Here is a 25772-nt window from a genome sequence, read left to right on the forward strand (position 1 = left end):
AGAGGTGACCACACACAACTTCTCCATCCTTAAGTTTTCTGGCTGATGCTTTGGTGACGTTTGAATGCCAACATTTAGTTTCCATTGATAATTTGTTGCACACATACAGCTATGTAAAGAATAAAGCATTTAAAAAGAATATGTAATTTGTTCAGTTTGAGGATTTATTTTCATAGTGTTCCCTTTATTCTTTTGAGCAGTGTAGAAAGGTGCTATCCAAGCAACCCAATAGAACCCAATAGATGTATTGTAAATATCCTGGTGGTAAAATTTAGAAGATTTCCTATATGAAAGCCATCTTTTCTTCTTTTCTTTTCTTCATCTTTTATTTTGCATTTGTCAAATTCAGGCTGATGAAAACCATGTCACAGAAAATTTGCAAAATGCTTTGCAATTAGATTGCAGTTGTGGACATGACACAAAATTCCCATCATGTACGCAACATACAAACACAGAAAGCACAGAGGCAGAGCAGAGCAGGGACTGCAGCAGCTACCGCGGTCCGACAGATGAAGATAGAGGAGGCACTGAACAGCTTGGCTTCCACACTGCTGTCTCAGCATTCTGCTGGTGGCAGGTTAAGGATGGTGGAAAAGGAGAAGGTGAGTGGATGAAGAGGCTAAAGCAGAGGAGGGAGAGCCGGATGAGGAGTGCCGCAAACCTTGATGGTCCACTTGCAGTCCACAGCAGGGGGATAGAATTTAGGGTGAAGCGGAGAGGTGAAAACTCCCTTACTTCCAGTCAGCAGTTCGCCACATGTTTGAGCTGAAAATATTCAGTAAATTCCGCATATTTTCATTTAGCATGAATTAGACAAGAAAAAAAAGTGACAAAGTGCAGACATTGATACAAAGAGGGTATGATGAATTACCTTTAATTTTGGGGATTATTTTGTAGGTTGCATTGAAACCCGGCTTCTGGACAGAACTGTCAGTAATGAAGTTAATTAGCATAATATTGCCAGAAGACACGACCTCCAGAGGGTTGGAAGGAGGCCTTTGTCCACACTGCCTGCGGGGAAAAAAAAAAAAGCTTCAAGCTGGAAGCCAAACACCGTAAAAATTGATGGAAAAAAAGCTAACACCTTTCAATAAAACGTTGAAACATTTGAATGTCGATAGCATTAAATTAATTATTCACTAGTGAAGCAATTGAGGACCTTAAATACAGATCCTTTTTAGGAGTTTTTAATATACAGCGAACAGAAAAAGGTAATCAATGAGTCGAAATGACATCCAGTTAAAAGTGTTTGAATAGAATCATAAAACGGTAGACACATTGACAAAAAGTGAGCTTGGAGGCAAAGCCGTGGAGTTTTGAATGATTCTGCAGGAACAGCAATACACCTAAAAGTAGAATAATGTCATAAAGTATTAAATTATAATTCTCATAAACTTCCTGACACCTTGCATAAAGCTGATTGCTCGATAAAATTATAGCAATTTCATGCATTACTTGGTAATATATATATATTTGTTTGGCATAGAGTTCAAAATTGCCCACAGCTACAACTGATGCTGTATTCTGACAGGATTCAGGCAAGAGGAGAAAAATAGATATACAGAGAGGAAATGCAATTATGTACAGTGTAGTTGGATTCAGGTTGGCACCTTTCAAACATTTGAAAGGAAAAGTCTTTTTTTTTTTTGAGCCAACTCAATGTCACAGATATTTCAAAAGCTGACAATAAAAGGAAACTCATAACCCTAAAGGCTTTGAGGCAAAGGGAAAAGAAATTACAATCAGAAATCCAAAGAAAGGAGTAGAGTGAAACCCGTTTCATCCACATGAAAACAGAATTTATTCCAAGATTCAAAAAAATAAAATAAAAGATCAAACGCAATGTAATTCCTGAAAGTTTTGTCTTGAAAATGTCTCCTTGATCTTCCAGAAAAGCAAAAAAACAAAAGTCAGATGATTTATAAACTAAAGGAAAAAGTTGTTTTTTTTGTCTACTATTTCTTTGAATATAATTGTTTCAATCCACATACATCATTACATCATTAAACCTATATTAGGCCTAATACTGTATACTTACTTTGTGATAGCCTGAGAGTAATCCGGACTCAACGAGTCAAAAATGGAAACGAAGTCATCGGTGCAGTCGTCTTCAATGTCAAAATTAGGAAAGTTAACAATGACGGTGTTCTCTACTGCTGCTCGAATTTGCCATTGGCATCGAGTTTTGGCCTCGTAGCCACTGGGGTACCCCGGAGATTGAAACATTTTTTCCACATCTTCTGCCTCCAAGCGGTAAAAACAGTCCTCTGAGAACAACAATATTACAACACATAGTGGTTAAAAGGCACATTCACATTCAAGAGAAACAATCATCTTTAATTTGTTTGAATCAAAACTCCATCTCCAGGACAAAGTTGAAATGTTTAAGTATGCAAAAGAAATAACCGCTTTCCAATTAGTATGACAATTCTTCAGTTTTTATAAAATAGCTGGAAGACTTAATGAAAGAAAAAAAACAGCTGTTATGGAAATGAAATGGAAATGAACCGAACCCTTACAAGATTAGAAATTGAAAAAGTTGTGTCAAACATGAGTTTTGGAAACAAGACACTGACTGCACCTGATGTGGTACATGGATCTTAATCTCTGACAAGGGCAGTCCATGTACGGAACAGGCCACACTCTCGTATATTACAGCCTGACAGAAGAGCGAGCATGTAGCCAGCTGGAAAATTACAGCTGCAAAGGATTGAAATGAGTCATACTGGTCTTACCTTCAGTGGGGATCCTGGCCATCCGCGAATCTGTGGCTGCAGGCATGATGGTGGGGTGGCAGGAAAATAAGGGGGGGAAAGGTAAGAATGTGCCACTAAAAGTCAGGAGGTTAATAGAATTTGATGCATGAGGGTAAAATATTCGGGTTTCACATTTTCTCATTCTCTTTCCCTACGGTTAAGGAAAGCCGTGATGGCGTGCAGCTCTCTACTCCATCTCACCTTGCCCCGCAGCAGCAGATCATATATCTCTGTCTAACTATCTAAGACAGTAACATCAAATCATCCCATTTTAAAGAAGACTAAAATCACTGAGTCACGGGGCCAGAGGTTGGCCTGTGGCCAGGATGTGGACAAATGCAATGTGAATGCTGAAAAGACAGTAGGAAGAAAAATGGCTGTCTCAAGGCAAGCCAAGGCCCAGCTAATATCATTAGAGGATCCAAACAGCATAAAATGTGCAATCTCAGATGCAGCACAAGCCGAGAGCTCTGGCTTATCTGTTATCATCTTATCAGCACGACTCAGAGTGCGCTGCTATAATATGAATGGAAAGCAAACAGAAAAGCAATGCTGATGGGACACGGCCAAGCCTTTATTCAGATTTATATTTACAAAGCTTTATCCTTGCTGATTGCCCAATACTTTTATGCTGAAGTCAACTGAAAGAAAACACTCAATGTCACATCACAGTACGGTGATACTAACCCGAAGCTGTGATTTCAATGATCTTGACATCATTTGGTTGGATTCCCCTGCGCTGCTTCTGGATGCCACTTTCCAATGCATCCAAAATCCGCTCCTCTGAGAACTCCGGCAGCATCTCCAAGTCAGTAGCTGGAATGTCGAACTGGGACCAGTAATAGGCTATTACCCCTTCACTGGTGGGAACACAATTAGGAGATAAGACTGCATTAAAGGTTGTCCATAACAAGTTTCAGGATTTGAGGATCATTTGGACATGTGCAGTTGGGATTAACTTGAGGAGTGAAATTCTGCTGGGAGGGGAGTGAACCTGCAGATTTACTGTGAGAAACAAGTTTCACTAAGACGTAAAGCGGCCAGGAGAGTGAGTTTTTTTTAAGTTTAACTCTTAGAAGTTTGTCCATATTTTTCTCATAAATAAAAGACATTTCTACTAACACATGCAGCCTAATTTAAGAGATCCACTTTAAGATTTCAACTGTACCTGAAAGCCGTAACCACAGATTTTGTGTAATATTTGGTGAGAAGTGGATCTGTCTGGTAAAGCGTCTCCAGCTGTGGAAATAAAAATATGTTCATCAACAGAAAAAGTTAGCAAAAAAAAGTTACTTAATGTTTGAAGCCTTTTAATCAAAGAAAGACCAAAAAAAAAAAAAACGAAAATATTTCCTGCATAAGGAGAGAACATCATATTAGCAAATGTATATAAATAATTTTCAGAATAAAAGGTGGTATTAAAGTGCAAAGTAAACCTGTGGGACAAATGCGAAAATATTCACAGATTTGAACAAGCAGTCAGTCACACTTTTTTTTTTTTTTTAAAGCTGCTTTTTTAATACCCTTTGTGCAAAACAAAAACATCAAAAAGCTTTCTAACAATTACCTAGTTAGAGTTCCACAACTTATACCTTTTATTCTTACAAATGTAGAGCAAAGGGATAGAGTGAGGGCTCTTTGTTATCAGCGGGCTCTTAAGTGCTGCTACAAACATCTCCAAAGGCTCAGTGCATTGAGGAAATTACAGAGAGAATACAGAGTTTTATTCTTCCACCCACTCAGATGTGCCTGAAGCAGCTTCCATTCACGGGGAGAGGCATAATAAAAAAAAAAAATTTAAAAAGCAATTTCAAATACAATTACCAGCGAATCTTTAGTACGGGAGTGTTCTAAAAAGTTAACAGCAGCTGTGTCAAACTATGTTCACATAGGGTGCAGTCAAGAACACATATTTAGTGTTCACACTGGACAAGCAGGGAGGAGCTTCTTTTATCTTTTGCTACCATTTACTAGCACATGTGCGCCACCTGCGGTTTGAAGAAGTTGGTTGCAAATTATCGATGCAGTTAAAAATCTCGCAAATCTTGCTCCAGGCTTTTTCTTCCACAGCTCTATTCCGACGTTTGAAAGACTTGGGCGCAATCCGAATTCTTCCCTTCCCCCTTCCCCTTCATTTAGTCCTCCAAACGGAGAGTTATGAAAAAAACAGTGTCTCATAAGTCAGACGTCACTTTCGTTTGATGACGTGCTTTACATGAATACGAGTTTTGAGTGTCAAAGCCCGTGTGGTTGCACACATTTACACAAACTTTCCAAAGGCAGAGTTATTGTGGCTTTTACTCTATAATCAACTTAAAAATGCGATTTGTGCATCACTGTTGTGCAATGTTTGTCTTTCACCACTATGAGGCGTAGGTTTGGATTTCATAATAAAGAGAGTAATTGTTTGAACTCTCTGGTGAAGCTGCAAAGTAAATCAAACCAATAAAGTTCATCTTCAGGTGTCACGCTCACCTCCTGCTGCAGTTTTTCTCCAAAGTCTCTGAACTCTTGGCTGCTGGTGTCCTCCAGCTTTTCGTCATAATTCACCTGAGCCAGCTTCATGTGCCCACTGAAAACACGTTTTGATGGTGAAGTAAGCAGACCGGACTGCTTCTTCTCTTCTTTGACTAGAAGGAGGTAAGCAGATGGAAAAGGGTTGATTATCATGGAAGGAGGTACTACTCTACTGTAAAAGAAGCATTTTAAAGTTCTTGCAATACTTAATGATTTTATATGAAACTTTAGGAGCCTTTTTATACCATATAGGTGCTGTGCATCATGAGGCCAAAAAAGTACTGACAGTTTTCTACAATGGATTATTAAAGAAAATGCTGGAATGTTAGTGAGCAAAGCCCCAACAGCAATTGAGGAAGTCCCATACTCTGAAATTAAAGAGTTTAGACTCCTTATGTAAATTATTTACTTTAAACAGAACATAGTAAAGGTTTTTGGATTAAATCATTTGACCAAGAAGTCAGAATATTTATGATTTATACTTACAAACAAAAAACCAAATGAGGAAAGCTGTAACAGCAGCAATGATGATTGCCAAAAGAACACCAAATATGATCCCCAAAGTCCGACTTGAAGATGAAGATTTTTTCTCTCTGTTGTTCATAAAGTCTATTCGCTCTTCACGAGCATGCTGGAAAAAGAAAAACAAGGTCAGAAACTAGACGGTGAACTCTTGACTTGAAATGTAACTTTAAAACGTTTCAAAATACCAACATAAGTTGAGTCAATCTTCTATAGTTTAGATCTAAGAACGATGACAAGCACACAATTCTTGAAGATGTCTAAAATAATAGATTGTATTGTTTCATATTTGGGCAAAAAGAGCATTTCACTAAGGAATTACACAGCAAGTGGATTTGTTTAGCATCAAAACTGACAGACAAAAAGCCCAGAAATGGAGAACTCTGGTTTGCTACAGGTTTGTGACTTCATCTCCAGATGTTCCACACTCCTCTACATTTTCAGCACATAACTGTCCGTCAGTCAGGAGAAGCAGTGTTTCTAAACACATCTATTATTTACATTGGTTAGACAAGAAAACACGATGTATAAAAGATGAATCATCCATACCAATGAGCTCTACCTGATGAATCCATGTACAGTGGAAACATTTACAACCACTATGCTCTTCTCAGAATGTATTTAAATGTTTTAATCCAGTACAGAACAAATCTAAGAATAACTGCATGAGGTAAATATACACTTAAACCCAGGTTATAGTGCTGGGGTACCACCTAGTTAGTCCCAATGATCATCTTTCGATTTATTTTAAAAACATTTCCATTGGTCTTTTAACCATGACGGGCTTTTTTTTTTTTCAAAAATAAAAAACACGTAATTTTCTAAGACATAGTTTGTGCTGAGCGGCAGGAATTTGTAAAAAAAAAATCCCCTTTAAGTTGCGGGCTGGACTGTTGGTGCAGAGCAACCCCACTTCCCTTTCCCGTCACCCAAAACTAAGAAATAACCTTTTCCAGTCAGCAAAATTAGTTCAAGAAAAATGGCGAGCAATACATATAAATATATATGTATATTTTTTTTTAAATAATACATGTCCTCTATAGTCAAAAAAATGCCACAAGTAGATTTTACAATTCCATTTTCATTAGTGTGGGTCTTTAATAAGACATCTGTCAGTTCTAGAGAATAAATTAAGGGATATTCAACATTTGGATTCTCTGTTGCGCTTTACACATCAGTATATTTGGAAAATGTTGGCTTACTTTTGAAATTTTTTTTTTTAGGGAAAAAAGCGTTTATACATGAAAAGCACAGCAGCTTCAAAAATAAAGCTCTCCAGAAGCTTTACCTTCTCAATAAAAGTGTTCTTTCATTTTTTTTCATCTACTTTTCAAATTCTAAGCACATGGTACCAACAAATCCTCAAAGAAAAAGGTAAATAAGTTGAATATTGTGGATATCCAAATTTACAAACAACAAAAAAAACAAAGTTTACAGTTCAGGGTATTTAAGATGGTCAAATGATGACTAAAAGTCTGTCTTCATTTATTAGTTTTAAAACGTTGGATGAGCTTATTGCCTTTTTGAAAAGAGGGAGGAAAATGGATATTTAAAGTTCAAATGTGTATGAAGGGTTATTTTAGAAAACCTTTACCTAATTTCAGCTCCGACAACAACAAAAATTGAAAAAAAAAAAAAAAAACATTTAAAAACTCATGACAAAAAGCAATTTACTGAAACATTCGTGTAAGAAAAACAACCCCATTGTTTGAATCGATCAAGACTGTGTCTTGTTAAAGAAGGGAACTCTTTGGTAAATGTGCTTCATGACTTTGTGCTTTCAGTTTGCTGCAGACTGATGGAGCATTGACTTGTGTAATTCCACGCAGCAACAACCGCTTTCCCCTTTGAAAACCGATAGATTATCCCTCACGCGGACTCATCTCATTTTGCTCAAACATAAACTGATGAAGAGTCAATAAAGTGTAATTGAGGAAAATGCTGTTTTATTGCAACAATTTGGCTGCAGCAACAGCACACGCCCTCTTTCTACTGTCCAAGAGTGACAAGCTCCGGCAGGCAGGCAGCCTGTGGAGGCCCTCTCCCCAAAAAAAACCTGTTCTGCGGTTCTGACAGCACGGCCTCACTCATCCCTCCTCAGTCTTGTACAGAACATGCATTCAAACCCACACGACCAATAAACTTGTGCAGAATACAGATATGGGATGTCACGAAGTGTGTCTGCCAATAATGTGTGTGCCTCTGCAGTCGAGCTCTTTCAAGTGGGTGGACTGAGACAAAGGGTTTCGGCTGGTTAGTAATCAACACACATTGAATTTGGTGCCTGTAGCCCATGAGTGAGGAGGCCTGAGCGCCATCAGGGATGGAGAATCACTTTGGTATTAAATCAATTTGTCAGATGTGCTGCCCCTTAAGATGGGAGCTCAATTACACGAGTCTAGATGATAACTCACGGCAATTAAGGCCTATTCCTCCTCAGTTCACGCTTCCACACATGCGCCCTAATTGGAATCTGTATCAGCAATCATGGGCCAGAATAAGGGGAATCATTAGATATGGGGTCAGCAAGTGCCCCAGGGCTCCTCTCCATCAATCACACTGATCAAAGCCTAATAATACCATTAAACATTCTTCCTCGTGTGCCATTCTTCACTTTTAAAAAGACGTGTTCTCTCGTTTTTCAACCATACAGAGCTTTTTTTGTAATAGCTATCAGGAAAAGGAAGGAACAAAAGCCTACAGCACCTTGACACAAACAAGATCTTGTATTAAATTGAGAAAGCGCTCTGTTTTGCAACACCTGTAACAAACAAGACCAACCGGTTTGACGAGCCTTAGAACTCAGGCGTAAGGTGCGGTTACAAAACTCAACAACATGAAAAAAAAAAAGATTTTTCTGTGTAGTTTTTCAAAAAAATCTCTGCAAGTTTGACATTCTAGTACAAGTCTTTCATTACTCTAAGTACTGACATTTTAGTTTAACTTTTGAGAGAACTTAGTATTTTCTAGTTCGTCATTGAGTTTCAAGTTTTCATCCCCAACATTTACTCACACAACTATAACTTGCTGCCATGACAGTTAAATTCCATTAAGCTGATTTAGTTTCAGGGTCTTGGTACACTGAACCCTGAGTCACTGTCATGTAAAACGGAATAACCACTAATGCGATTAGTCATGAGAGGGATTCTTTATATTTACAGAATCAGAAGACAGACAGTAAGCTCAGTCGGTCTTGCTCCACTCCAGCAGAGCAACCCCAGCATTGATCCTTTAACTTTCCAGTTAGGTGTGAATGCAACATGAGGCCAAATTCCTCAGATGTCTTTATACATGTCAGTACAACTGCCCCAAATTTCACGCATCAGGTGAGAAGATGGATGGCATGAAATGCAAGAGCTGCAGCTCTACTGAAATGTATTTTGTCTTAAATGCATGTGCTTCATTGTGTAATTTAAGGACCTTGGTTATTCTTTCAAATGGCATATCTAGATCTTATCTTTCAGAATAGCGTTCTGGGAATAAAAGAAAAAGTCGATAAAGAGATCTGAAGCTTCATTTAAAGCTTCTGGAATTTCAAAACATTATTATTGTGTGATTAAGGCACACATGTTGGCATTAATCATACCTGAGTGTGGAAAGTCAAACTGATGTCAGAAGTCCCAAAAACCCTCCAGCAGTCTCACATTTTTACTTTTAGGACTAAAAGAGGGTGCCTTTTTTTTTTTTTTTGATACTTTTGACTTGTAAGAACCTGCCTAAAGATTACAAAGATTCGTGGTATTTTTATTTGGAATACCAAAAACAAAATTCTCAAATGTGTCACAGAAAAACAGTCTGAAAGCATGCAGCCGTAAAATTAACCGCACTGCAGATTCATAAGACACAGCAGACACTTTTGGCATGTTGTTAGGTCAAAAGTGGAACTATGTGGTTTTAGTCAACAAATTCTTCATCCACAAACAACTTCAAAGACTGAAGCAGAAAAAGCAAGGCCTCACTGAGAGTCCAGGTATATTCAGCACCAACAAGACCCGCTGCAGTCCAGGCCCTACCAGCTTGAGTGAAAGTAGCATACGTGTCGCTCACTATATTTAAACCTATACGGGCCACAACGCAGAATACAGATCATGATGGAGATAACTTCTCTCTAACAAAACTGTGGTTAAAAAAAAAAAGCAGACTGAAACAGGAACGAAAGACACTCAGCCCTGCCTGAAGAATTATTTACCAAACCAGCTGCTGACTCACCGCAAAGCACCCAACAGTATCACTACATTCTCTGTTGTTTTTCTGTTACCAGTATCAAAGTGCCAGGCCTCTGTGTAAAACTATAACTTCACAGAATCGCTTTTCTGTTGAGGACAGGTTCAAATGAGGTCGTAAAAGCTCAAGTGTTTGACAGGTCAAGGTTGAGACTCTTGTTGACCTATGTTTGGAAAATCCTACTTATAAACACTAATTTTTATATGAAAAAATAATAAAAGCTTTGTCCTGAAGCAGGTTTTTGTGTGGAGGTCTGTTTAATAAGCAACATCTGACTCATTGTTATCCCTGACTTGGATGTTTAAACATTAATTGGACAGGATTTGTGATTTATAGATTTTTTTACTAAGTATCTGCTGAGGACTTAAAAAGTTTAAAATTTATTGGAAAAATGCAAAGTTTTATAAACTACATCTGTAGCACCAGCTGACTGGAATTCACAATCACACATGTTGAAAACAATAAAATCAAGTTTTTCCTGTTGACTTCTAATAAAGGGGTTGCAGGGGGCACAGTGGTTAGCACTCTCACCTCACAGTGAGAAGAACCAGGTTCAAATCCCGGCTGGGACTGATTGGATTTCAGGTTAATTGGTTACCCTAAAGCAGGGATAGGCAACTCCAATCATCAAGGGCTGGTGTCCTACATGTTTTCTAACCAATCTGCCATTAATGCTCCTCATTGGCTAAACCAGGAGTGTCCAAATCTAGGCCTCAGAGGGCTAGCATCCTGCTGGTTTTCCAGAAATCCTGCCTCATCTGCTGTTGATGACCTGAATAAGTAATATTTAGCCAAAAGGAGCTTTAATAGCAGGTTGGTTGGACATGTAGGACACCCAGATTGGACCTGTCCAGGGTATAGCCTACCTTTACCCAATAGTACATGTTTTTGTTTTGCTTTCTTAACAGAAAATGAAATTTAACTATGAATACACTGAAATGCAGTTTTGAACTAATTCCAGTCATTTTTATTTACTGAAACTCTGTTTAGTCTGCTTAAAACATGTTACCGTTTCCTCATTCTGGGTGAATTGTGTAGTAAAATGCAACTCTGCGTTTCTGCAGGGCAGTGTAATTCTGAAGTTGACAGTTAAATTCAGCTTAAACACTTTCAATTCCCTTTTGACTGCATTATTTTTCCACAACCAAAGAATCAGCTGATATTCAAAAAAGATTTTTTTAAATAAATGTATAAAACAGCTTTGAGAGCTAATCACTTGGCACATAAGGCTAATAAAATTCCCTCACTAAACTCCTATCCACACCTAATCTATTAAAAATTGGTGAATAAAAACACACACCACACCTTTTTTAAAAGGAACAATGGTAACCAGACACTGATGTATTTCTGGGATCAGAAGTAAACAGTTCTTGGAAGCAGCAGGAGGTTTCTACGAAGAACACAATGTCCCTCCATCCATTCAGCTTTTACTGTCCCCTTTGCAGATGTGGTCAGGATGTTAAAACGTGACCCATCAGCTTCAAGATATAAACAGTGTCACTTTAAACAAATGACAGATTTGGCCTCCAGGCTGCTCGGGACCCCCTGAGGGAAAACACTAGGCTTGACGGTTGGTGCTTCAGGGTAACCAGGGGGCCACAAAAACAGTAAAGGTTGTCCCATGACTCAACATAACTATAGATGTGAATTTTGCCTTAAGAGCTAAACAGTCTGTTGAGGTGATGAGGAGAAACAAAACCACCTTGTTTGCCTAAGTGCTGCAGCCAGGACACACCTGTGTGCAGGTAAGCTGGGATTGGTCTTGAATGTGAACATCATTTGAGTGTTAAATACAAATTAAACACAGAAATAAATGATTAACTAAAATAAAATCACATTCAAACAAAAGATAAGTTACCAATTGTATTCTCTTATTTAAAGTGAACATCTTTAGAAGCATAAAACTCAGCCCACATCCTGATCACGAGCACGGAAGCAGAAAGCAACAAGCTCACAACAAACGTTTAACTAAAACTTAAACTACTGCCCATTTCAAGCACCCACATTATAAGACTTACTTCAATTAAAAAAAAAAAATACGACAGTTGCCGATCCTGACTTACGGTATATTTGGCATCCATGGTTAAAGTTGTGAGTCAAGTGGGGCCCAGAGACCCAAAACAACCGCTTCCTTCTCGGTATGTCCTCGCTCCTGTGAGAGCGGCTCAGTCAGACGGAGGTAGGTCAGCCTCTAGAACGCGTTTGGAGAGAAGTTTCGACTATATTACGTCACGAGTTTTGAACGCAAAGCCAACCTGTGGCGGATTTTTTTCTCCCCAACACACCTATAAGGTGGCCACGCCCACTGTACCTGCCTGCAAGGGTTTCATAAAGACACAACGACCACGAATCACAGTCAAACTATCATAGTTTCATTTGGACGTTGGTTTTTAAAACAGTCTACGTCCTTAGTAGGTTAAATCACGTTTAGAGTTTAAATTAGAAACAGCTGGTTTGACCATTTTGACCTGCCAGCTCCCTCTGCTGGACAACTGCTGGTATTGCTACTAAATATATATATATATATATATATATATATATATATATATATAAATGCAGAGTATTTCCTTAGTTATGTCAGTATTGTGTATTTAAGTATTGTAAATTGTTAAAGTAGTTTCCACACACCTGTTTCGCTTGCAAAACAAGGGCATCAAATTGAAAATCTACTGGGCGTGTTTGGGCCTGCCAGCAGTCTATAAGGGATCAAAAGTGTAAACTAAAGGAATGTTAGCAAAATGTGAAATAGCTGTCATCTCTTTTTACTCAAAGTTTCTGCTCATGTAGACAAGTAAAATGAGACAGTTTGTAAAAATTAATAAAAATGGCTTTGTGTCCGTTAGTTCTGATTGTATTTGTTTGTTTTGTCAAAAAATAACCTTTATTCCGGGGTCTGTAAACTATTATGTTAAAAGAGACATTTAGGTCAGTTTCTTGTTGACCAAGATAGCTGCATCATTACTTGGCTATTTAAAAAAATATATATGTTTTAATGCTTTTGTGAGCATTAACCCATTTGTATACTAAAACGTAGCTTTTAAATATTAACAAAAAATTTTAATAGTTTATGTATTTTTTTACAGAATGTAAACTTCCTTAACTTGTAACAACAGCCCAATTGAGTTCATTTCAAAATAAAATACTCATCATGTCAAATAAAACGTTCCTTCTGCAGCTGATTTACTTGAACTTACTTAAAATGACTTTAAATTGAAAATGTAAAACATCCAGGTCAACCAGTATTTGCTATCCATATGCTTCATCGTTCTTTTACTTTGTTTAATCAATGATTAACATGACAACTAGAAAAATAAATAAATTTAAATAAAAATATAAATTAATCTATAAATACATCCTTTAATAACTTCTCTTCTGAACAGCTACAAGACACTATTTTGCAGAAAAAGACATGAATATTCTAAGAAAATCAACTTTTTACCATCTAAATTTATTGCCAACAAGTAAAACCTTAAAACTTCAAACCCATTATTTATTCAAATCGTTAGTATTTTTTTTTATAAAGCCACACTGGAGGGTGAAGGAGCTGCGCGTGTTTGGAGCATCCCTGCTGGTCATTCAGGACTCCACGTGATGCAGTTACCATCCATCGCCACTAGATGTCTCTGTTCACCCACTAAAGCGGCGGCCCCGTGAGTGAAGCGTGTGATAAATAGCCGCAGAAACAGGGCTTGGTTCTGCCAGGCTTCATCCCTGAGAAAGCACACGCTTCCATTGGAGAGATCCCGTTGGCAAAGAGCGAGCGGGAGGAGGACGCAGGAGATATTTATTGTTGACGAAGGGGCGCAGTGTACATCCCTCCAGCTCATGTAACCAGACAGCGTTTGGTTGGAGACAGTTATTCTACAGCAGCAACTTCCATATAAAAAGGAAGAAGAAAGGAAAGGGGAAAAAAGGCCAAAGAAGACGGCGAAAAAATGGGACATAGCGCAATTCCTATATTGTTGGCAGTGTTGTTCCATCTCGTGTGGGAAAACGTCGAGGTAAGAGAGACAACATCTGGATTTCTCCTAAAACGACGCATTGCAGTTTGTTTGTTTCGCTTATGTCGATGTCAGGTTTGCGTCCTCGGGCTCTCCATTTTGCACATCTAGGGCAGATTTATTTAGAAAATGCGCAACGTTTCATCAAATCAGAAAGAGAGAGAGAGGAGAAGAAAAAACATAAAAACATTATCAAAAAGAATATTCTTATTTGATTCTCGAGCAGCATCAGTGTGGGCTCTCAGTGTGCTCCGTCCTTATGAAGATGTCATTTTTGGAGAATATATTTGGCTCGCTGCGTCAAGCCCGGGCCTGTGTGTGATGACTTCACAGGCCTGCTGCTGTTTGGAAGGATGGAGATCAAATCCCGGCTGGTTGCGTCCCATCTGGCCCTGTCAGAGGAGGAAATCAGCTTTCATCTGTCCTGCAGAGAAAAAGCTGCGGGTTTTAAGCGTGACAGTCCCGCAAATGCAGTGATTTCCCCCATCTCTTACATATGGATTTCCCCAGAATAGATAATACATAGATGTGAGGCATCATTAGGAATGAAGCTTCAAATTTTAATGGGTTTTAGAATTCAATTAAGCTTTGAAATTTGACCAAAATAATACTACTAATACATTATTTTACTGTTTTCTCCATCAGTAGACGACGGGTCACTGGCTCCTCATCACCTGATTCCAGTGTCTCCTGGGCTTGACCTTTATTTCTGAACCTTCAAGGCCACCGTATTTTCCAACAAAAGGTTGGAGCACTCGTCTAAGAGCAGGGTGGTGCTGATGTTAGGGAGGAGTAAGCTGGAGGAGGGGTTGGATGAGTCATGAAGTCCCAGCTGGAGCTCCAAGTTTAAAATGCACCTTCTTGATATCAGAGGTATAGTGATTTTCTGCCTCCTAGAGTCTCCCAGACAGTTTGTGAGATGTTTATTTATTAGCCGCCTGGCACAGTGAGCCTTCCACAGCCACAAAGCCTCCTCTTCTGAAATAATTTCTCTGCTCTATAAGAGCCTTAGTGGGATTACGGCTACGCCGAAGAAACGGCTTTGGCTTCATTCTTCAGAGCTGTCTGTGAGGGTTTACACCAAAGATTACGCTGAGACGCTTTTAGAGGCTACATTATGCCGTGCTATCAGTCCTAATAAAACTGTCAGCTTCCTTTAATTCACTCACCATCACAACCAGATGAATAGAGAAAATTTGTTAAATCGTTTTGCTGCGTAATATTGAAACGGCTCATTGCACACAGTTATATTGGATTATAATCTGACAATTTTTAATTTTCAAACAGTGGTTTGTGGAGCCTCATTTTTTTATCTGAAATGCATATTCAGCATCCTCCCGATGATGCATTACACATGTGCGCCTGTATTTATTTTTTTATTTTTTTCTGCTACCTCAGCTCAAACGGGACTTTCCTGCTGCAGCATCCAGGGCATTTAGTTGATTGAGACACTCACACACACACAGAGGTCACAGATGCAAACGTGCTCGTGGCAGCCTGTGAACTTGAGCTGCACACAGAGGGATGTGAAAGCCACTTGGTGTGGCTGAGGCTTTCAGCAGCATCCTCCCTTCCTTTTAGTAAAGGAAGTGATGCACGTCACAAATGTGACTTAAAAACAAAAATTATAAAGAGAAGTGTTTGGATGATAGTTATAGATGGATACTTTCACGTTTCTGTTCCAAAGTAAATCAACTTAGTCCTAATGACCTACTGTTTGCTGATTTCCCTTGAGGAGAATCAGTCAGTGATTGTGTCTTCCAACAATGGTACACATCCTCTCCTCACCAACCCGTTCCTCTCATTTATAGGTATTTTTGTACGTGTGTGCCGCAGATGTTAACCGACCCGCGTTACACACGTCTCCGATGTCTCAGCGTGTTTTACAGGAACTGCAATCTCCTGGCCATCTCCTGCTTCCTGTGCACTCCCACCAAACGGCTTGTCTGGAGTATTTCCTTGAGTGTGTTTTTATGGTGGATCAGCATCGGCATACTGGATTCCCTTTTACAGTTTGGATCAGAATTTAGTGTCACATTAGAGGTGTTGAAAAAATGGCTTCCTTATGGATAACAGAAGAATTTAGATGTTTGTGATTGCATGTTCTGGATTGTCCCCTCTGGGCTTCTGTAGTAATGTTTCTTTAGAAAGCAAAATTGATGATTTGTGGCACGTTTGGAAAAAATACCTCATATTTATTAATTTGCGTAAGATTGAGTGAAAACGTCAACTTCCTGTCTACTGATTGTCTCAAACGCTAAAGTGATATTAAAAAAAAGTAATTTAGATGGGGGTGTTTTAGAGTTTTAATCTAAAATTAATTCCCCGTTAATCTGATGAGTATTAATCTAATGAAGTCATTCATTTGCTGGAAACCAGGTGGGAAAGGTCTCTTTTTTGGGGGCTTCTTTTGCGTTTTATCTAAAAGAAAATGGTGATTGTTTATAGAAATATCAGTTTTGATCTTGAGGCTCCAAAATCTGCAGCACAACGGGAACATTTCATCTCGGTAAAGCAACCTCAGCACTTCTGCGCTGAAATGTTGGGTCTAAAAAGGAGGCTGGAGACTGCAGCCGAGGTTTACTTCTGCATTCGTCAGGATAAATAACCGTCCTCGCCACCTGTCGGTGCTCTCAGGCCCTGAGAGCCTGCTGAATACACCATGTTTGTAATGGATCTGCAGATTTCAAGAAAGACAGATGGCCTGGGAAGGCTGCATGTAGAAAGAGACGGGGAAAATGGGCACTATGGAGAGGAAGACAGGAAAATGCATTTTAGCAAAAGCTGAACATTAGATAAAAAGCGTTAGGTGCAGAATCGCTGTGTTAGCCGCTCGACCTCGCTCTGCCACCGCCTCATCACTATCAGATGCAATTTCAGGCCTCGTGCTGGAACATAGCCATGAAGATTTATGCACCTCCCATCCCATCTGCCTTTCAGTGCTGCAACACAAGAGGATTTGTAAAAAAAAAAGAAAGGAAAGGAAGGAAAAAAGATTAGGTCAACCAGAAACCAGCGCTCACTCAGACACACACAGCCCTACACTCCATTAATCTGAGAAATTTCACTAATGGATTTCTGTGTTCTTGCTGTTCTCTGCACTATGGCTTTACCAGTGGACATAAAATGATAAAATGTACAGATTTCTGTGTCAGAAATCCCCATCCCCGCCCCCCCTCCAGCTGCATCTGGCTTTTTCGCCGTGCAGCCGCACTCAGGACCTGGATTAAATCTTGCAGAGTCATTATCCAGAAACAGGAGCTGTGCTTTGCCACAAGATCGTGGGGCATAGATGGTGTGCTTTGGGCATAAATGAATCGTTAACCAGTGGTAACAAAACTTAACTAATGACACAAAGGAATCACAAATCCTGGTTGAGAAGATACGTCCTTTCTTCTGGTGGTTTTTTAGAATGCTTTTTAAAAAAATGAATTCCAGTTAAAATTGAGTTAATCTTACCGCTCAGTCGCTAGATTTATCCCTTAATCCCACCACATGCCTGTGAAGCGTATACTCTCAAAAACTGGATGTGATGAAATGATCAGTGTTGCTGTTCCAGACTTATTTAACAGTGGACCCAACAGGTATACATACAAAAACGGTTGACTATGTCTGTTAGGCACACAGGTATGACAGCTGAAGGCTGCATTGGAGGCATTTCTCTTAGTAGACTTGATGAAATGTAACTTTTCTGTGCAGCCCAAAGGTAGTACGGCCTCATTGGCTGCATTTATGTTGACCAAACGAGCTGTTTGGTCTTGCTGCAACCATTGGAAGGTTTCAGAGGATATCCCCCCGCCTCCGCCTCCTTCCCTCCCTCTTTCATCAGCATCTGCAGCATGCTGATAACACCAGTCGTTTGGATTCAACGGGGGTAGAGAAGATTGAGGGATGGCACAGATGCAGGGGGTTGCCTCCATAACATAACAGCGGTTGGTTGAGAGCTAGTCCATGGGATGTGTAAAGAAGGGCGGAGTGTGTATACAAGGGGCAGTTCAAGCTAAACCAATGCAGGAAAAAAAGGCTGTGATTTAATGAAGCACCAAGTGAAAACATCACTTCAAAAAGGTTTTATTTATCTGTTTTCCCAACAGTAGTGGTATAAGAGGTTGTTGGGTCCATGTATGGATCAAGCCTGCGTTGATAGTCTTCAGGAGAGTATTAGAGGCATTAACTGATGAAAAATATTCATTATTCTGATGTTATGACATCACTCACTCAGTTACTTTATGATATTTTTTGCAACAAGCAAATATTTCTCAATATTTTGTGTATAGAACGTGTTCTTTCAGCTTCTATTCCTTGTTTTGGACTTTTGCTGAATGGCGACTGTTGTGTGAGGAAACTACCATAGCTTTCTTCTTTTTTTAACATAAAGAGCAAGCCCATTTTAAAAATTGCACGAGTGACTTATAATTTGGACAAAAATAATGTAGCCTTACAGAGAGAAAAAAAACGTGTCTATTTTCTTTGTGTTTTGTAATGGCTTCACGTCTGTGTGCTCCAGAAGCACCACTTTAGCTAACACCTTATAAAGCTGCCTACTCCATTTATCACTCTGGATACAGAGAGCCAAGGAAAATAAAGCTGAGATGTTCTTAGTTCTGAGGGAACTTTTCAAGTCTGTCGCTTGTCATCACCATGCAGATCTTTGAGACTCAGCCAAAATCTCTAAAAAAAACACCTGGAGGAACATCTGAATCTCTTTTTCTCCGAGCTTCACCACATGCCTTTACTTTTTTTTTATAGAATCAAGTCTGGTTTTAGCTGTGATGTCAAATAAAGCAGAAAAGCTGCAGCACTTCCTGACTAAAAAGCCTTTCATGAAATAATCATTCTCATTATTAATCATAAACCTCATTTGTAGATATTTAATCATATTATATCAGCAGAAAAATGCCAAGGTTTACTTTAAAACTCTTCTAGAAATGATTTAACTTAACTTGTCCCTCTTGTCCTTTGGTTCAAAACATATTCCCCCAATATGTAAAGCTCCATTGCAGGGATAAACACCTCCAGAGAAATATATTCCACTCCTGCGCCACGTTGGCGGTAGACCACTGCGACAGCTCATGACAAATTTCAACAGCATTCGTTTTCAATCTATGCTTGTTGTCTGACAGAAAAGGGCAAAGAAAGGAATAAAAAACTAGAAGACCAACTGCAAGACATAAATATGACACATGAAAGACAAAATAACACAATCATAAAGTTTGGTGCATCACAATCATGACATGTAAATGCCAAAGAGATCAAACAGCAAAGATGAATTTGAACCCAACTGAGAGTCAGTGATTCACATATTTCCCAGCACTTTGTCACAGCCTGAAGTAACGCTGGCCTCAGCATTTACCTTTTGTATGGTAACCTTAAATTTTTAGTCAGGGGAACCAACATTTAGAAATGTTTAGCAGAATAAGGATTTTTGTGAAGTGTAGCAAACATCTTTTCATCAGAGGTTCAGGCGGTGACATTAAAGTCAATTTCAAAGCAGCACTTTTCAGCAGTTTCCCCCGGTTGAACATCATCCCCCTGGAAGATTTTTTAAAGTTCATCCTCCACTCTGAGCAGTTTAACTTTTAATCTTTGTTCTGGTTTAGTTCCTTTTTAAAGTTTTGATAAATTGGCGGGTTTTTGTGAACCAGCAGAGAGAATCCAATTATCTAAAATCCCTGGAGAAGACGAGCTAATGAAAGTTTTGGGGTAATTGAAGGAAAATGAGCTTTAGAATTTAGCTCCTCTGATCAGTGCTTGGAAGATGAGCTTAGTAAGTGACAGCTGACAGACGTCAGTCATGTGTAGACGATGATGTCGTTTATTGGAGCTACTTTGTGGATCTTTAAAAAAAAAAAAAACTTCTGCATTGATTGAATGAAGGATCTCCCCCTTCTCCGTTATGAAGATTCTGCAGAAGATGAATGAATTATTGAAAGCTCTGAGGAGGTCTGGGCTTTCGCTCGTCGACGGAGCTTGGGCACTTGTCACGCACTGCCCTGCCCCCTCGCTGTGAAGATTCTCACCCCACCCTCATTTTAGGTCAACACAAAAGAAATTCCCAATGCCCCCACCCCCCCATCATCATCATCCCTCATCTCTGCCTCTTCTGTTCGCCGCTGCTGCATCCCAAAGCCACTTGATCCCCCTCCCCTACTCAGTCTGCTTCTACATCTGCTCTCCTCTAGAGCCAATGACATCCTCCTGCTCCCCCCCTACATGCTGGTGATTGTCCTTGAATAATTCATGCAAACTCGCCCCTCATTTATTATTTTTTTCTGTGCTATTTTCCTCCTTTAATGTTTTTGGAGATGTGACTGGAATTTTCCTAACCTTTTCTGTGTTCTGAGGTTTCCTCAGCTCGTCTCCTCAAAGTCCATTTAGCATTTAGTGAATCGTTTGGACAATTACTCTATCTTTTCATGTTTGCTTACAAGTTGAGTGCGAGGGCAGTGGTTATCTGGGTAATGGATGTTTTCTCCAAGTTAATAGGCGCCACATGTGACTCAGCGAGTGAATGCGTTTTACGAGAAACCAAAAATATATTTAAAAAGATTAAAATCCTGCTACTAAACAAGTCCAATCTACATTATCTGAATTTTACCACCATTGAGAATTCATTTTAAGATAATCGTCAAAGCGAACGTTTTGTTCAGGGCGGTTTCACAAAATGTCCCCAAACTGTTTGTTTGTACACGCCGTAAACAACAAGTACATCTGCTGCTGAGGAGAAACGGTAATTGAAAAAGACAATAAAGTCCAAGTACAGACAGAAAAGCTGGTCGTTCATTATCTGTACATCTTTTCTTAAGTTAAACCGCGTCTCTTAACATCCAGAAAAAAACAGTATGATGTCTCTAAATGGAAGTGCAAGGGTCGTTTTTTTTATTGATGGACTTGATGATTAAACCATTTTTCCTTCATCTGGACAGTTTAGTGGTGAGTTTATGTTCAGAGGAAATGAGATAATGCTACTATTAAACCCTCTACAAACAGCCAGCACACATTATCTCAACAGAGTGGCTTCAGTCTAAAATAACACAATCAAAGCAGAGGAGTTATGGCGGCCTCATATCTTCTGTCTTGCCTACAACGTTTCATAGTTACATAGACATTAGCTGAGTGCATACGTGTTTAAATACGCCCCTGCTGGCTGTAAATCATAACAAATTGTTTTATATTTATTGAACGTTATTATCCGTCATTTGTAATTTAGAGTGACCCATAAACAAACAGTAAAAAAGGAGGGCAAACCAGCAATTAAGCCAGCGACTCTAACAGCCAGCAGAATAATCAAACCCTGCGTGTGCTGACTCTTTTACATCAGAGAGAGAGACGGGGACAAAGAAAGGCAGACTCATAATGAGGAGAGAGAGTGTGTCGTGCTCGAAATTCTGTTGAGAGCCAGTTGCTACGGTAACCAGGAAGGTAGCCTTCTCCTGTGGGTGGTGTTTCCATGACTACCACCCTCTGTGGCCAAGTGATGCTGAGAGGGAAAGGGTTCCAAAGGAACGGCTTGATGCCGCTGATGAAGAGGCAGATTTTTCGGCTGGCGTGCGTTGCGTGCTGATTACTCCTCTGACTCTTCACCCTAACTTTTTATCAGTGGTTTGCATCATTTGCAGTTGGGTGGGTCAGCCCCTGCTGACCCAGCATTATCCTCCAGCTCATTAGTGCATTTCCATAAACATAGCACCTCGCGGTTCGCTGTCCCGGGTTGAAGAGGTCATCCCTGCAATATGCTCCTGCAGTTGCAGGGAGCACTTAAGGCATGGTTGGCTTTTATTTTAGCAGCGGTGCACATTCTGACGTCTCAGTGGGAGTTAAAGACCAGCTTGTTCTCGCAGTGGTGACACCACATGCCTCAAAATGAGTTAATGAACCGGCACCAAGTGAAACGGACACGAACTGTAATTGCATGAAGTCAAAGTAGACTGTGTATTGGTACATTCAAGTTTATGCCTAGAAAAAAGTATTTTGCTTAAAAATATTTACTGTATTTTAATCTTTTAAGACCTCAACAGCACTATGTTGAACATGTTTTTATCTTCTGTTTGTTGGAGCTGAACTGATCCATATATTTATAACTGTCCTTGAATTGAGGGGGCGTGGTCTCATTGAAGATGTCGTTAAAGTATTTACGGATAGCACTCACCCAATCATGTTGTCTTTAAATGTAGGTACTAAATCCCAGAACTTCATATGTCAGCCCTAGAAAACCTGTTTCAATAGTTAAATGAGTTTTTTTCAAGCATACTTGGAAGCAACCACAGCTTTAATGCACAACAAAACATTGATCTCTTTATTTTAGCACTTCCTGCAATAGTAAATTCACCATTTAGTATTTTAATAGTCGTTAACCTGAATCGTGTACACTATTAGAGGAGGCTGGTTAATGAGATAACGCTTGAGTTTAATCACGAACAGTGAATATGAGAAAAATGTATGGCAGTTCCTCAAACCAAAGAACGCTGTTAACACCATTGTCTTGGTGTTAGGGTGAAGGTATGTAAGCATCTTTCTCAAACAACACTCACAAAGTGCTTCATAAAAAGAAAAGAACATAAAATACAACAACAGCTTTAAAAGTGCACAAGAAGACAGGTCATCCATCCAATGGGCTATTTATTGGGGTTGGAAAGCTTGTTTGTGAAAATGGTTTTAAGGTCCCACCCTTCAAGCTTCACAGCTTCTAAGGTCTGATCTCCTTCAGTTTAAAAGCATGTACTGGGGAGCATCGGGAGCTTTTGGCCTTCAGGAGGGGCTATAAGACTGGATGAGGTCTGAGGGGTAGGAAGGACCTTGTCCATGTAGGGCTCTGAAGGTCAGGACCAAGATTTTAAAGTGTAATCTAAAAGTGACCTTAAAATATGGGTTATGTGGGCTCTCTTGTTATTAAGGCCCAGCAGTAGAGTTCTAAACCAGCACTAGACGATTCAGTTCCTTCTTGTTCAGATAAGTGAGCAGACTGTTGCAGTAGTCTAGACAGGAGGACACAAAAGTGTGAGTGATCAATTAAATATCTTAGATCCAAGTTTAGAGATGATGGAAATAGCAATTTACTGGAAGTGGCAGTTCTCTTAAAGCTGTGACGCTCAAGAGACATCGCTTCATCAAAAATTGGCCTTAAAGTGGTAGATTCATGTGAATGTGAGGAAGTTCCCTTTTTGTCAGTTTAAACTTGATTCAGTTGCTTTTAAGTACTTTTAGGAAATAAGGTTAAAACTCGAGGCAGTTTTTAATAATTTCAATATTTAAAAGTAATTGTCACAATAAGAGAGGCTTTGCTTTCAGGTTAGTAACATCCAGTGGACACAACTGTTAAACCTATAGGCTAAAAATATAATATTGACTGATCATGCATCAGTAATGCTTTTTTTTTTTAACGCGGAGGATGTTATCTTAAAGTTGATCAAAAGGACACTGAGCACACACTTTGAACACAGTTTCCTTCAGCTTTTGATTAGGCCTGACAGAATGTGGAATCCCCCATCGGTGGTACACAGGTGAGAATTGTCTCTTCTGTTTTGGTGTGTTAACTTTGCAACTCCTCTCATTCTGAATCATTTCCAACAGCTGTCATAACACCAATTTTCTCAATTTCTCAAATTTTTAATTTTAGGCATCTGTAATGGAAGCTTGTGTAAATGAGAGCTAATTTTTTTAAAGTTGCTGTAAATCAGTGGGCTCTGCTGCAGGTTCCTGTTGAAGTTTCTTCAAGCCTGGAGACAGTTTAGAGGACATTCGTCTAAAACAATCTAAAGGTGAGGCAATGAAGACATAAATTTGGGTTAAGATACAGTTTTAAGTTTATTGTCAGGTTTATTCTAATGTTGTTTCAGGTCATTTTAGGTCAGATTTTGGAATCTCCTGCTAATAATTTTCCTTTTGGGGTTTTTCTCTTTTCCTCTATTATTTCATAATCAAGGTCTTTGTAGAATTTTATTTTCCATCTGAAGGCTTTTTTCACTGCGTTGAGTGCCTGTCCTTTTTCTGGTGGTTCTATCTTAATTATAAAAGCTCTTGATTTTGAAGATGCCACTTTATTTTTATTTAGAGAGCAAATCTTTATATCTTCTCATTGGTGTCCCTGTAGGTCAAGGGTTTTCTTAGTTTGGAAGATTTGCTGATCTTTGTTGGCCAGCATGTTCAGGTCTTCTCTTTTCTTAGTGATGCTTCTAACACAGAGACTAGATCAGGTGCCAGATTTTATTTTAAGCTCTAAGGTAATTCGCTCACTTACTTGTGTACTTTTATCTCAAAAGGGCTTTTTTATAGATCCTATATTTATGTTTTCTGCTTTTATTGATGCTTTTAAACATATTCTGCTACTTGTGAACTACTTATATAGTATGGATTGTCACTTCTTTGCATTTCTTTTTATATTAAAAAAAAAGGTTTTTAAATTTGTGTAATTACTTTGCATGGTGGCATTGAATAAGCCATTTGCGTTTTTTTGTCTCTTCCACTTGATTTTCTGTTCATAAATCTTCATTGTGTATTTTATTTGTGCCAAACAACATATATATATATAAAGTTTTCTCCATTTATAGGCAATATAATTTTAGCAGTAAGTTTATTTTACTAGTAATAAAACTATTTGTTCCCTGTATTCCTTATAGCTTTTTTGCATTTCTAGTGTCAAATTGATTTTTTTTTTTTTTTTTTTAGGATCAGCATTGGATCACATACCAAGGATTCAATTTTTTATTAGCTTTTTTATGAGCTTTTTCACATATATCATGTTCTCTACGTTGATTTGGATGCTGTGTCATTTAAAACAAAAGCCTGCTGGGTTGGCTAATATCATATCTGTGTGAGTGGAAATTCCATAACGCTTATTAATACTTTTAACTGACCTCTTTTGATAATTACAATTTAAGATGAACAGAAGTTTTGTCTCGGAATTATCAAGCACAGCCTGCAGTTATGCACATGTGAACATGTACAAATAATTGTTTTGTATTTTCAGTTTTATAATGCTGCTGTTTAATTGATTTAATTTATTAATTCATCTTTTGGCCCATCAATTAATGCTTTTATTGGAACCAAGAAGCTTAAAACTCCAAGTGACAAAAATACGTTTTGTTAAATACTTTTTATGTTAGTGACTAAAACAAAAAAGACACAGTTATATCTTAGAATATTTTAATATACACATTCCCCAAATCCATATTTGTCCCAGCCCCAATCTGCTTACGGATTCAGTGTGAGTTGCATTAACTCTGAGATGATTCAGAAACCTGCCGTGCTCAAATCGGCTCTAAGCCGCTGATTCCTTCAGTCTCCTGAGGTAGGTCTTTAGTTTGAAATTGCAACTGCAGGCTCACAGTGTTTGGTATTAATCTGCTGGCATTCTTATGTTATTAAGCTTAACAGGGATTTTTTTTTTTTTTTTTTTGCGTAACAGTAGAAATTCATCAAAAATGTCAAAAGGAGACCAAAAAAAAAATCCTTTTTGGCTGAGTCATGCTGGTATTTCATGTTTCCAGACACTGTAATATTCATACGGAGCTGTTTGACTCCCCTGTTGCTTATCTGCTAGATGAAAAGGGTTGTGAAAATGATCAACTGTGCGTAGTGTTTTTGCTTTTTTTCAAAAAATAATTTTGGCGAGAAAACACGAACAGTGTGGCGTCATTGTGCTGGATGACTCAGACGAAGCATTTGTCTAAATGTGGGTGGTAATGAGAGGCAGACGTGTACAACTACTCCACGCATGAAAAGCATCACACACACTTGTTTCATTCTGAACATA

At 38.8% G+C, this 25772-nt stretch overlaps 2 protein-coding genes across 3 annotated transcripts in view; one reads left to right on the plus strand and one right to left on the minus strand.

The window, feature by feature from the left end:
• Positions 1–12394, minus strand: part of LOC112143284 (suppressor of tumorigenicity 14 protein) — a 15728-nt gene extending 3334 nt beyond the window's left edge. Inside the window, exons 1-10 of one of the 2 annotated variants that reach the window (XM_036215709.1) lie at positions 12331–12394; positions 12083–12210; positions 5760–5904; positions 5232–5386; positions 3925–3995; positions 3444–3616; positions 2736–2771; positions 2039–2267; positions 872–1011; positions 662–765 (exon numbers count right to left, since the gene is read on the minus strand). In XM_036215709.1, the coding sequence (XP_036071602.1) occupies positions 662–765; positions 872–1011; positions 2039–2267; positions 2736–2771; positions 3444–3616; positions 3925–3995; positions 5232–5386; positions 5760–5904; positions 12083–12100 (1071 nt within the window). In that variant the 5' untranslated portion in view covers positions 12101–12210; positions 12331–12394. Of the gene's footprint in view, positions 1–661; positions 766–871; positions 1012–2038; positions 2268–2735; positions 2772–3443; positions 3617–3924; positions 3996–5231; positions 5387–5759; positions 5905–12082; positions 12211–12304 lie in introns of both variants that reach the window. The other variant, XM_036215708.1, reaches the window with a different exon arrangement.
• Positions 12395–13682: 1288 nt separating this feature from the next.
• aplp1 (amyloid beta (A4) precursor-like protein 1) overlaps positions 13683–25772 on the plus strand; it is a 35699-nt gene continuing 23609 nt past the window's right edge. The window contains exon 1 of the mRNA XM_024267129.2: positions 13683–14020. Coding sequence (XP_024122897.1) covers positions 13955–14020 — 66 coding nt within the window. The 5' untranslated portion in view covers positions 13683–13954. The remainder of the gene's footprint in view (positions 14021–25772) is intronic.

This window comes from Oryzias melastigma, linkage group LG16 (genome assembly GCF_002922805.2).
Source record: "Oryzias melastigma strain HK-1 linkage group LG16, ASM292280v2, whole genome shotgun sequence".
Taxonomy (NCBI): domain Eukaryota; kingdom Metazoa; phylum Chordata; class Actinopteri; order Beloniformes; family Adrianichthyidae; genus Oryzias; species Oryzias melastigma.